General features: G+C 38.8%; 3 protein-coding genes across 6 annotated transcripts in view; 2 read left to right on the top strand and 1 right to left on the bottom strand.

The window, feature by feature from the left end:
- LOC117564065 (uncharacterized) overlaps positions 1–7,000 on the bottom strand; it is a 33,232-nt gene extending 26,232 nt beyond the window's left edge. The window contains exons 1-2 of one of the 2 annotated variants that reach the window (XM_034242689.2): positions 6,963–7,000; positions 4,728–5,000 (exon numbers count right to left, since the gene is read on the bottom strand). The gene's annotated coding sequence lies outside the window, so the exon portion shown is untranslated. Of the gene's footprint in view, positions 1–4,727; positions 5,001–6,962 lie in introns of those variants that run through there. The other variant, XM_034242690.2, reaches the window with a different exon arrangement.
- A 1,530-nt stretch (positions 7,001–8,530) lies between these two features.
- Positions 8,531–9,303, top strand: LOC117564568 (essential MCU regulator, mitochondrial). Of its 3 annotated transcripts, none has more exons than XM_034243403.2 (2): positions 8,531–9,015; positions 9,076–9,303. In XM_034243403.2, exon 1 carries the CDS (start codon positions 8,645–8,647, stop codon positions 8,897–8,899), a length of 255 nt encoding a protein of 84 aa, XP_034099294.1. In that variant the 5' UTR covers positions 8,531–8,644; the 3' UTR covers positions 8,900–9,015; positions 9,076–9,303. The 3 variants fall into 3 exon arrangements, with proteins under 3 accessions (XP_034099294.1, XP_034099293.1, XP_034099292.1); XM_034243402.2 differs by having other exon boundaries at positions 9,080–9,302; XM_034243401.2 differs by having other exon boundaries at positions 8,532–9,015; positions 9,067–9,299.
- Positions 9,304–11,321: 2,018 nt separating this feature from the next.
- LOC117563288 (skin secretory protein xP2) lies at positions 11,322–12,699 on the top strand. Its single transcript, XM_052002912.1, has 2 exons — positions 11,322–11,419; positions 11,721–12,699. The coding sequence occupies exons 1-2, from the start codon at positions 11,417–11,419 to the stop codon at positions 12,579–12,581; spliced, it is 864 nt and encodes a 287-aa protein (XP_051858872.1). The 5' UTR covers positions 11,322–11,416; the 3' UTR covers positions 12,582–12,699.
- Positions 12,700–13,388: the final 689 nt, after the last annotated feature.

Below are 13,388 nucleotides of genomic sequence, written 5' to 3'. Positions count from 1 at the left end.
TTCACCTTGAAAGCAATCGACTTTACTACACTTAACCCAGTAGAGTTCCCTTTTTATTACACGCCAAACAGACTCACTCTCATTTGTAAATAATTCTGAAAATATTTCGATATCCGCATTGGAACCGTTATGGACTCTTGGCAGACCCAACGACTGCAGCCGCTCAGCAAGTTGAAGTCGTGGCGAACAAAAGTTCTACAAACGAAAACCAGATTTTTATGTAAATTTCTTCTTATTATCGTTGTTGTTGCTGTTTTTAGATCGCAGCGTGATTTCATTTCTGTTCAGCTGTTGACTCAAGTGTGTGTGTGTGTATGTGTATTCGTGTATTATTGATATGTTGCCTTAGCACAAATTTGTGTGTTTAATTTCAGGTAGAAGCATCGCTTGAAGCAGCCTCAACTTCAACTCCACTCTTCTCAAGCAAAGAGTCTCCGAGCCGGGTCGCTGTCCAGTCACACTTAAAGATGCTGGAAAACCAGCTGGGCAGCCCCATTGAACTAGTTTCGGCTTTGTGGCATGTAGCATTTTGAGTGCTTGCTTGGTATTTGGGTTGGCATAAATACAATAATAATGTAGACTTTGTGATATTGGAGCTGTGTCTTGTGGCGAGCGAGTGTTTTGCCTAAAGAGTCTAATGAGCTGCGAAGGCTGTTGTTGTGCGGTGTGCACACAATTTGTGGTCAGTGTGGGACACAAGAGCACTCGTGATTGCCTGCCAATTACAATGAGATACCGACAAAAGCCGAGAACTGCAGGCTAATTGCAATCATACAAATTGTTTCTCGTTATTTCTAATTTGTTTCTCTCTTCGCCTTCTTCATTCACTTGGCTTTTCATTGATAAATCATTTAGAGATTCCAGTTCAGTTTGTTCACCAAATACAACGCGACGAAAAAACACTTTTCACTCTCCAATACGACGACGCATCTTGATGTTTGTTTTATGGTTGCTTCAACAGCAGCAAAACAGCAACAGCAACTGCTGCAACATCAGCAAACTGCGTGTATGTTTTTAGCCATAAACACAATGTTTGTTTTCATGTGCAAAGCTGACGAAAGCTGCGCACAGCATACAAGAAAATACACAAACGCGCACACAAATGGTCAAATGATTTCTACTGTCCATCGCTTTCACAATGTAATGGTGGCCACACAAACAAAAACACACAGATACTGTAAGGAGGAGGCACGAGGCGTAGTCAGGGAGCGCAATTAATGTTTAATTTGTAAATAGACAAGAAAAAGTTGTGCTTTGCTATGTTTTCATTACATTTATTGAAAAGTGAAGTGAAAAACTGGCTCATAACCAAAAACAAGAAACGAGAAAAACTCTAAATATGAAATGGGCCGCACCTGAAGTAAACATGCCACAAATACACACACTTATACACACGCCCGCGCCTGTAGCGAGTGAAGTCAGCGAGGCAAACGCAGCTGTGATATCATGCCGCCTATCATGATCATCAGACCTCCCGACACTCCACAGTCAACAGTTTTTTAGTGACTCTTTTTTTTGAAATTCAAGACACAGTGCGGCAAAATATGCCAAACTCAAAGATGGGCAGCAGCAGCAGAATGCAGCGAAAAGGTCCAAAGAAAACACACACAAAACAGGTTAAAGCCAACTTTGAAAATAAATATGCAGGCAGCCAAGTCAAGAGGGCGTCTGCATGTGTGTGTATGGGTGAGAGAGTGTTTGTGTGTGGTGTGAAGCAGTCATGTGAATTTTATAGCTTTTTGCCAAGGTATTTGAGGTTTGGAGTGTGAGCTGAAAGTGAGCGTTTGCCAGAGGAATGCACAGGTTCGTTGTCTAAGTCATTTGAATTGGCAGTCAAATCAAACGAAGGGGAGTTTTAAGACCTGACAGGTGAATCGCATCTTCATAAAATTGTTAGTCATACGAGACACATCTCGATTCTAGAGAAATGCACAAAGATAAAAATTAATTAACATAAAATAATTGTTTACCTATGCTAAAAATATTTGATGGCACAATAATGTTAGAATACAGGTTTGTTGTCTAAGTCTTTTGATTTAATTTATAGAAAATGGTAATAAATACATTTCAAAGAATTTCACAGGATTGTTCTCTTATGTTTTGTTTTAATGAATACGAAATAGTTTATTTTTGACAAGTTTGTTGTCTGAGTCATTTGTTTTAATGCACAACAAACTTATCAACTCTGGCTAATGCACAGCAGCACTTAAAATTTCTTAAAGGGGAACACTTTTACTGCAAGCACATCAACACCTCAGTCACACCTACAACATCCGCACCCAACTTCCCCCCGTGTTTGCTTAATCATTTTTTAACAATTGTCGACAATGACAGCGCCAAAACGTTTTGCCGGACGCTCTAGAGATCCACTTTCTTACAGCATTATGCGCCCGTGCACACAATTCTCACAATTAAAAATAAGAAATGTATGAAAACAAACGAAAGAAAGAGAAAAATTTTCGTGTCAATTGTAACTAATCGACGTCGGCGCCGTGAAAGCGCCCACCTTACATAGTAGATATGATGAAGTCGATGTCGATGTCGAAGTCGAGTCGGAAAAACTTATGAAACTCTTATACGCAAGTACGCTATTGTCAACTGTTTTTCAAGATGATTAAGCGGCTTTTTCGTCAGTCGCAGAAAATATGCTTAAGGGCAACATTAATTCGCTTTTAGAATGAGCTTTGCCAAGCACTTTCACTGTCCAAAAGACAGACGGAAGCGACGGCCACGAACTTTCATTGTCAAGGAAAAGTTGTTGATTAGAAAATGATGCTGATTAAAATCCAAAAATATGTAGTATATATCAAGCATGATAAACAAGTCGCATGTCTAGCTCAATCTAAAGACTTCAGACACGAACAAAAGATGATGGCTACAGCGATGCTTTGATCATTCGGCTCTAATCAGTTTAATAGATCTTGTTATATGAGTCATACCCCTTTTGTCGAACCCTTCAGTTCAGATCAGTTCAGTTTGCCTAAAAGCCACTTGATGTATTGTGTGGCTGTTTGTCAAATTTCAGTTAGGGTTTACTTCTTCTTTATTTTCTATAGTTATCAAAATGTGTCCAAATGTGGCTGCCTCTCAACTGACTTCTTGCACCTTTGGCAGGTAAACATGTCGATGTTTCATTACCTGCACACAATTTTGGATTTGTGAATTGATTCAGAGTTCTTAGGGTTCGGCTTAGGATGCTCTGTGCCGCCGTCTAGGCGTCAGCTGCTATTTATAGAAGGAAACAACAATAGTTGGCTTATTTCAAGGTATTTAAATGCTGACTTTTCGTTTCGAATTTTCTGGGAAATTTGAAATTGAAAGAATGTGGATTAGATCATTGTGTAATGGATAGATTGATTCAAGTGAAAATCAACCAAGAAAATCGATTACTTTGCGAGTCGCCAGTATAATATGTCGAAAGGGAAAGTATTTCAGACAAAGAATCCGAGCTAAACTTCCGTTTCATTCACTTGCTAATATACAAATTATGACTAATCATTGAAATACAGCTCGTAAAACACGGACTGAAACAAGTTACACTGGTTATAAAAAACCGCAACGCGAAAAATTTCATTTATTCGTTTATCTAAATTATGAAGCAGAACTCATCTATAAACTGTCGTACTAAAGAAACCACGAAACGGGTTTATTTGCCAGTTTTGCCTGAATCAAATATGAACTCAGCTCTCAAAAATGCTTTAGCAAAAGGTTGTGGTTTATTTTCAGCGTTCAGCTCGTTTTGTTGTTGTTTACAGATCTCACAGAGACCGTGGTAGAGGAAGTGCGAGGGAGTCAGAGAGAGATATAAAGAGAGAAGCATACAACTCGCACGTCATTTGTTCTGCTTTTCACTTCCAGTTAGTGAAATTTTCTATAATAAAAAAAGCACAAGACCAACAACAAGAAGCTTTTTGTTATTGTTTTCTGTTGCTATTAAGCAACAACACGCGGAGAGTGCGTCTTGAAGACAACAAAAAAAAAATAAAGAAATAATTGAGGTTAACTCTTTGTGGTGCGGCGCTCTCGCTTTTTGAGTCGCCACTTGGAAGTTGACTTGGCCTTTATTGAATAAATGTGACAAACGAATACGAGACTGACAAACCGACAGACTAACAACGCACTGAAAACGTCAGAGAGTCAGACAGTCGGCGCTTTTGTTTTGCTTTATAGAAAGTAAAAGAAATTGTTCTTTCATGTTGATTGCCGCTGTGCTACTTATACGGTCTTCTCCCCGGCATCTTGTGTGCGCCATAACTGACTTCAGAGCCGAACTCATTGCTCATGGCTTATGGCTAGTCATCCATCTCTTTTGCTCGCGAATCAATCAATCAATCAATTACTTAAACACAATTAAACTGGCAGCTAATGCACAATCAATTTTATTGCTAGTCGCTGGCAAAATGAAAGCGTGCCATTATAATGAAAATAATCATGGAAAAATATATCTTGGCTATTGTTTATCGATAACGATACATAATCACATTTTTGCGCAATGAGTTTACTCGAAGGCGCGGCATGAATTCGCTTTTTAGCAATGTTTGATGCATGATGTCAGCTTTAAGCTGTCCTAATGAATGTATCTATCAACAAAGAGCTATGATCTCAGCCCAGACCCAACTCAGAATGTATATAGGAAAAAAAACCATCAACAGAAGACCCAACTAAGAGTGCTTAATGCTACCCTTCAAGTGCCATTCATCTTCATTATAAATACGTATGCAACTTACCTCTTTTTTATGCAGCCTATATACACTCGGAGTGTGTACGAGTTGTTTTGTATATCGTAGTCTGGCTTTTAGTAATCCAATTTATGTGGCATGTCAGCTGGTTATCCTTGAAGTCTTCCCGTTTCGTATGCTCACTTTATAACTATGTATTTTGTTTCTCGATGTTTATGGCAACTTTGAGTTTTAACTTTTATATATTTATTATTAAATATATTTGTTTGTGCTCGTTGTAGTTTTTAGTTTAATTCGATGCACAAGGCCAACGTTGTTGCACTGCAGAGAGATAGTTGAGAGTTCACTTGAGTTAGGTTAAGTTGAAAGTTTCCCAAAAGCAAAAAAAAAAAAAAACTCTATCGAACAAGATTTAAACGCGACACCGAAAAAAATGAAATTTATGATACGAACATGTTTATGCAATGTTCTATAATGTTTTAATGGGTTGGGCTAGCGGCCTATTAATTATGCATGCAGAATCAAGCACCTGAGCCGACTTGAAAACGCTAAGCACGTTTTCTGAATGCGTTAAGACCTTAAGACGGCAATGGGAACAGTTTGGTAAAAAGAAATCTAGGAAAAATATTTATGTTAATTAAAAGAAATATTGGTTGGGGGCGAATCTGCTGCGTTCTTCATGAGATTTAGTTTTTTCGTCTTCAGTTCATTATACAAAACAAAAGACTGAAGCCACAAACTTGCTTCGAGCATTCTATTTGGCAACTGCAGAGCTGCAATAACTTGCAGCGAATTTTGCAATGTTTTAAAGTATTTTTTATTCATACTTTACACTTGCTACTGTTTTTATATTTTTTCTCTCACTCTCTTGCTGTTGGTGTCTACTTTTTTGTTGCCTCAATTTCTTTCGTCATTGCGCAAAACACTTGATGTTGTGCCTGTTTCCCCTGTTTCCCGTATGGAGTATGTGGTGTGGTGTGTACTGTGTGTAATTTCTACCTGGTTAATGGGAGCGTAAATGCGCAGCTGGCATGCGAAGTTAGTACGAATGTATAAGTTGTGCTCGCACAGACTGAGACGTATTCTAATGTCAGTTAACGTAAAGTGCAAAAGCCAGAGACAAGTTAATGGAGTGGTACAAAGAGAACAACAGAACTCACGGCCTAGCAGCAGTTAGCTGTGTGGCTAAGGTTCAGCTAACTTGCTTGAATAAGCTTGGACAAAACCTAAGATCAATGGCGATGAACAGCTAGATTAATGTAACGATCTCTACAGAGCGGTATCCAATGAACAAACGAAGAAATTGCTAATGTATTTCCTTAAGATCGTGGCGTTTTAATCGTTTATCCATTCTTTTGCTACACCATAACTTTTTTTTTAATAATGTATTCCTTCTTTAAAATTGTTTTAGATTTTACTATGATTATTTTATAAAAGAAAATTTAATTTTATATCCATTTAAATACTATCGTTTTTAAGTCCAGTTCTTTGCTTGAGTTTGGTGTTCCTTGAATATATCCAATTTACTGCACATTTTATTTTTGTTGCAAGTTTTTCTTTGGCGAATTGTGCGCGTCTTGATTGGCGAAAAAACTTAATACACAAATCCTTTTGGCAAACACAAACACAACGACACGTAAGTAGTGCACAAACAATTGTAAAGAAATCCAGTTTGAGCCGCTTATAGACACAGGCACACACACACACACACACACTGTTACACTCTGTATTGTCAATTATTATTTTAGGGTCTGATCGAAGATTCAGCGACGGAATCAATGCGTATACTGTACCATGCCAGACGAAGGCCAAACTCTGACTAAAACTTGTTCAAGAAATTCAAAGCGACTGCACCTGAAGTTTCAGTCCACACCGCAAGCCACACACACACACACTCAGCTACTGAGATATACACATACACACACACAAACACACATGCAGAAACAGAGACCACAAGACACGCCAGCAGAAAAGGCAAAACGCAGGCCGAAAGAAGGTAGAGAGCCGCAGAGCAGCCAATACATAGTTAGATAGGTAGAAAAGTACGACAAAAGAGATGAAAATAAAATAGCGCGACGTGCCCGTTTTACAGATTTTATTTCATTTTAGTTTTTTTTTTCTTTTTCTTTCAGTCTTGTCTCTTGGCCAGCTCGCTCGCTCACTTACTCGTTCGCTCGTTCGATTGTTCGTTTGTTGGCTTACTCAGTGCCAGACTTCTTAACGGCTTTCACGCACACATACATGCACACACACTTGCATACTCTCAATGCATACACTACCTACACCTATTTCGCTCTCGTGGCAGCCTCAACGTCCGCAACGCGCCACAGTTGAAAACATACTGAAAGCTTTGCGGGTTTATCAGTTGCCGGCAAGACGTTTGGGCGCAACGCCGTCAACTCGCTGCTTTTAATAGCGGCTTCGTGAGTCTGACTAAAAAGTTTGCGGCGAATTCATCGATCGTTACCTGATCGACTGACCACTGCTACAAACACTGTTAGGGCGCTGCACAATGCGTGAGCTTGTCTATGGCAGCAAAGATTAAATGCTAGTTCCTTGGAAAATCTCACTAATTACTGCATTGCACCCTCAACATGTGCCTTTTGTGCTTGGAATTTCCCGGCGGCTGTTTTCAAATATTTACTACCCTTGGGCTAGTCTTGATCCTGAGTCATAAAAATGTGCGAGAATCATGTACGTGCGAAATGGCAAACGGAAGCGGAATCTACTTATGCCCAACTCTTGTTGTGGCAATTGCACACAACGAAAGACTTAGGCAACGAACTTGCCATGGCTGAAGGTGCTAACAAACAGAGCCCTAAACATAAAAAGGCTTGGAAAATTGGGCCATGGTGGTTGTTCAAATAAAATAATAGGGTTCATACACGAAAACCGCCTAACATACCTAAGCGAGGAAGTAGATTTAATTGCCAAGGATCTCTTGGTTGAAATTGTCTGACGTTAATGGAACTGAATCACCAGCGAGACAAGATAATGACGCAACAGGCAGCCATTGAAAAAAAAAAACATTTTTTATGATCTACAATTATTTATTTACTTTTTGAAGACACACAAATTTAATTAGTGGAGTGTTTTAAATATGAAGTTACGAGGTAATACAGGCAAACACTTGGTAATCTATTTAAAAATATACATATTTGATTCTTATAACTAAATAGCGATTGAAAAAACATTTCATATGACAATACATAAAGATTCAATTATTTAAAAGATTCCTAAACAAAAAAGTTTTTATATCATTTATTACATTACTTTTAAATTTGAATATATTGAATTTACCGATGGCATTTTCAGTCAATAACTAAAATATCATGGAATGCTACGATATTTTTATTTATTATATAATATTATATGATAATTTTATCATACTACATAAACAAATGCTATTCTTAGTCTTAACATTTTTGATTATGCATATGATTTCAACTAATCAACAAATCTAAGGTTTGACAATTTAGAGAGACTTTAATTGATGGTAATTAGTGAACCCAGATTGAAGTTGGGTTGCAAGTAACGGACCGTTAAACAGGCACAGAAGTAGTCGGCACAAATTGTGGCAAGTGCAGGTCAAGTAGATATTATGGATACGGAGTACAAGTACCAAAAATGCAGACAAAATGCATTAGACTCAAGCATAGGGGAAGAAGCAGTCAAGCACTTGAACAATTGGCCCATTGAAGTCTCGCCAGTCGACAGCCAGCAAATATTTGAGTACAGAACGGAAGTGCCATATATGTATGTAAAGCTGGTTCGACGCTCGGAACCGTTAGGCAGAGAGACATGCGCAATGAGTTCTCGAATTGAGTGCGTGTTGCTTAAACAACATTTGGGTATGGAGAAAGTTTTGCTATTTACGTCAGAAACTTTTTTCGATTAAATTATAAACAATACAAAATCATGGTTAAAAATCAACAAAAAGATGAAACTATTGACTAATGTTATAAATGAGAAGAATCCTAGCTGGTCATTGTGCTCAGACTTGGTCCATAAGACGGTGGTATAACGGTTCAAAAAGAGGAGAAATGAATGAGGGATTGGGTCCTCAACCATTTACAGATAAGCACACTATAATGGGCCTAGCTATAACTATAATACCTGGGATATCTCTTGGGATATACCTCGGCAAGCATTTAGCACAATTTCTGGAACTATCTGAAATTTTCGCTCCTGGAGACGACAGTCGTGAGGACGATGATTGAAAATTCCAATTCATTCATTCTTTTCTCTGGATTCAAATTGTAAATTGGTACTGGTTTTTAAAATATGCATTTAAAATATTTAAATGTACTAAAATTCGTATCAATTGAACAATTGGGTAAATTAATTCCCATAGTAATTTCATTGATTTACATCTCTTTTTATTTAGGTAATTAAGGCAGATTTCAAGCTCCGCGCCTTTGAGATAGGCAATACTTGTCTTTTTTGCTGGTGGTCAAGAATAGTAGTAAAGGCCCAAAATTCTGGTGAACATGATAGTACTATAGTAATTTGATTTGTACAGCGAGTAAAAACAAATGTATATGATTTTCTCAGAGTGTATCTCTTCTAAAAGTTATAAACGATTAAAATTGAATAAATTCATGTACAACTATTTAACAATAAAAAAAATTTTACAAAATATATTAAAAACTAATACAAACATTTACACTAAAAAATAACTTAAATTTAACTACACATTTATTAAAACGAATAAGTCAGTCGACGTGTTCACAATACGCTCGAAACTTACAGCAGTTTAAATAAACCATTAAAACTCCCTCCGTAAGCTACTTCGAAACAGTTAAATTAAAGAAAGCCCCGCTTACAAAAGTGCTGCCGGACTAGAGAAAAAAAGTCCAAGAAAAGTGTTGCCACACTGTTTAATATTTTAAAGATGAACAACTGAGCGCGCAGCTTTCACAGTTTGAAAATCAGAGAGCTTTTATTGTTAGCTCTTTATGCAAGATTAAACGATGATGAAGCTTTTTACATTGACTCAAAGAAACATAATAGCTGTTTAGCTTTGTAATCTACACTAATTAGTATCGGTAAAATCAATTAATTCGCTTTAATGTTGCCGCATCTCGTGCTCCAAATATTTATTGGGCAAGCTTATTGTTTAACTATGGGAATTTTGTAGCGTCTGTTTTTAGATATATTTATTAGATAATTCTGAGCGTAGTGAATGGACAGATTCGAAACAGTCAATCATATGAAACCAGTTATATTTATTAACTGTAGATCGTTAACACGACAGAGACGAAACCTACCTCAAAGTTGCCAGAGTTTTTCGACTTATGTTATGTATGCATTTATTTATAGCAGTAGTATTTCCCTTATGACTTATGTATAATTGGTTAATTACAGAGTAGCCGAGCCAGACGAGCGTTTTGCGAATATTTTTTTGGTGAATGCCCCTCTGGCAGTGTCTTTGAATGTGACGTATTGACGGACATAATTAAAACGGATTTACAATAGAGCCGCCCCATGCGTGGCCAGGTCAACAAGGCATTAAGACAAGGGGCACTAAACTAGGCTAAGCAAATGCGTGTTTTGTTGTATGTTCGAATTGAATTTGGTTTAAGACTTATGTCTTAAGGTTTTTAAGTGAAACATGCCATCCAAATTGCATGTATTAAACATTAACCAATATGCATTGATTGGCATCGCCTTAAATACAAGCAAATTAATCAGGTTTTGTCGGCCGTCTGAAGGTCGCCTCCATAGCAACAATACTACGACGACAAGTATGTAGTATAATGCTCCCCAAAAACCAGACTGAACCAAAAAGAAAAGAAAAAGGTGTTCGAACCAATAAATAAGACGAGGGAAAAAAAACGGAAAGAAAGACAAAAATTAATGCCAACTAATGCAACGATTGGGTAAAAGTCGCAAAAAAAAAAATCCCAAAAATATAAAAGAAATATAAAGAAAAATGAAACTTGTAAATAAGTCAAATAACAATTAAAATAAAGACCAACATGATGTCTACATAACAGCCAGAAAATTAAATTAATGATGGCACGGCCCGACCGGGTCTGAATCTGAATTTGACATGGCAGACGCACACATAAAACATTGGTTATCCTTGAGTTGGTCAAGCAGCGTTTTGGCCATTAGCATTGTGTGGCTAAGACAACAAATTGCTAGACCAATAAACGTTTTAGCCATAGATGAATATGCATGAACAGTGTGGGCTAACAAACTTTGACATTTGCCCTTACTCTCTAGGCCCTTAAATTGCTTTTTGATTTATGTAGGTGTAAGATGAGATGTCTAGATGTGTGTGAATGTTAGTGTGTGCATATGCTAATGTGTTGGCGTGTCGCTGGCTACCGGAATAGTAATGTTATTGCTCGCTGCGTCTGCTGAAGACGCTGCGCGCCCTATTGACATTGCAAAACCTTCAACTGGCGGCGCTGTTGATAAGCATTAGAGCGAGAGAGCGTGTCTGCAGCGGGCGAGCAAGAGCGAAAGAGAAAGGAACACATGAGAGATGAGAGGAAGAGATCTCAATCTCCATGCGCAACCGCAACATCGAGAGCAGCAAACGCAGGCCATCAGCCGGCCAGTTAGCATATGTGAAACCTTAGCGAGTCGATGCGGCGTCACGCTTTGCTGGGGAGCTATATAAACGCTGTCGCATCTGCTTGTTGTCATCATTCAGCGTCAGGCACTTGGTCAATCCAAATCCAACGAATCTTTACTAAACTCATCCACAACAAATATCAACAACAATGGTAAGCAACAATATCAACAACATTATCGACAAAGAAGAAACAAGTACGAGCACAACTGCAACACTCGACACAATAATACACACTCAAAATTCGGCATTCGCACTTCTGTTCGAGCTTGTATCATCACATCCATCAAGCCACTAAATACATATGTTCGAGTACTGACGAGATGACCTTACAGTTGTTTACCTTTGGCATTGGCCTGCCAATTAACTACTCGCTAATCTCACACGGATCATCAGCTCCACGGATTTTTTTAATCACCACTCCTCATTGCTCTTTTTTCTGTTTCTGTTTGCAGAAATTCTTCGTTTTGGCTGTTTGCGCAATTGCCGCTGTTTCGGCTGATGTCTCGCATCTGAATCTGGGCGGTGGCAACGGCTACAACTACGACAAGCCAACCCCATCGTTCGACATTGACATTCGCTCAGCAGCTGGACCATCCTACTCTGCCCCTGCTCCAGCTCCCGCTCCAATCTACTCGGCTCCCGCACCAGCTCCCATCTACTCAGCACCTGCTCCCGCTCCTCAGCCCGAGTACCTTCCCCCTGTGCAGGACATTCCCGCTCCAGCTCCAGTCTACTCTGCTCCAGCTCCAGCTCCAGTTTACTCTGCTCCTGCTCCCGCACCAGCTCCAGTCTACTCTGCTCCTGCTCCAGCTCCAGTTTACTCTGCTCCTGCTCCTGCTCCTGAGTACAGCGCACCTGCTCCAGCTCCCGAGTACCTGCCACCTGTGCAAGACATCCCTGCTCCTGCACCAGCTCCAGTCTACTCTGCTCCAGCTCCAGCGCCAGTCTACTCTGCCCCTGCTCCCGCTCCAGTCTACTCTGCCCCTGCCCCCGCTCCAGTCTTCTCTGCCCCCGCTCCTGCTCCTGAGTACAGCGCACCTGCCCCAGCTCCAGAGTACCTGCCACCTGTGCAAGACATCCCTGCTCCTGCTCCAGTCTACTCTGCCCCAGCTCCTGCTCCCGTCTACTCGGCTCCTGCTCCTGCACCAGCTCCAGTCTACTCTGCTCCAGCTCCCGCTCCCATCTACTCAGCTCCAGCACCTGCACCAGCTGCTCCCATCTTCTCGGCACCTTCCGGTCCCAGCTACTCTGCTCCAGCTGTTGAGTCCAGCGGATACGAGTACAACGTGCCAGCCAAGCGTTTCCGTTTCTAAGTGGCCATCACTCCATCCACTCATCGGGGACAACGCCGTTTGTTAAATTAATAAACGGCCTTTGTCCCTTTGTTGTTGATTATTTGTTGATATTATGCAAAGTTTCTGTTGAGATTTTTAGCTAATAAATTTATATAAAAATAAAAAAATTAAATTAGTAAATACACAAAAGTCTCTTAATTACAAAACTAAAAAAACAACGTTAATAATGCACATTGCGTGATACCAACGGCCATATGTATACATATATGAAAATATATATGTATGTATATATTTAAATGTGGGGAATGGCAATATTGAAATACTATAAAAATCGAGTGTCATATATATGGCCATAAAATTATGTAAATCCCTGGCTGCTTTTACCAATTCGCAAATGGGGATTATCAAAAGAAATATAATAACAATGAAACTTGGTTAAAGCAATGCTGCAAATTAATGACACTGTGATCAGCTGCTCAGCAGAGAAGACAACAAAGATCAATTTGCAATTTTACTACGAATCTATTAATTTTAATAGATTTTCTGATGAAAGATGTCGCATATTTAGCTTCTTAATAAAGCTAAGGATAACTTTTTAGTTTTTATAGTTTTTTAAACAAAAGTTTAGTAAGTAATTTTGTTCGTACATTTACGCTTCCATTAGTCGTAAATTTCGAATAAAATTAATGTCTTGATCGTCGAGCTTTAAAATAGTTTCATTCAAACATTTTATAGTATTCAGAGCTTTATAAGTTGCATTAAATTTAAAAATAATCTTTCAATCTAAACGAATTAATGCAATTAATTTGTAGACGAAGTAAATAG

The sequence above is a fragment of the Drosophila albomicans genome, chromosome 2L (genome assembly GCF_009650485.2).
Source record: "Drosophila albomicans strain 15112-1751.03 chromosome 2L, ASM965048v2, whole genome shotgun sequence".
Classification (NCBI taxonomy): Eukaryota; Metazoa; Arthropoda; class Insecta; order Diptera; family Drosophilidae; genus Drosophila; species Drosophila albomicans.
Note: the sequence above shows the minus strand (reverse complement) of the source record. Positions and strands in the feature narration are given on the sequence as shown.

What these genes read in the sequence shown, in the direction of transcription:
- LOC117564568 (XM_034243403.2), top strand. Translation starts at nt 8,645, where the DNA reads ATGAGAAGAATCCTAGCTGGTCATTGTGCTCAGACTTGGTCCATAAGA.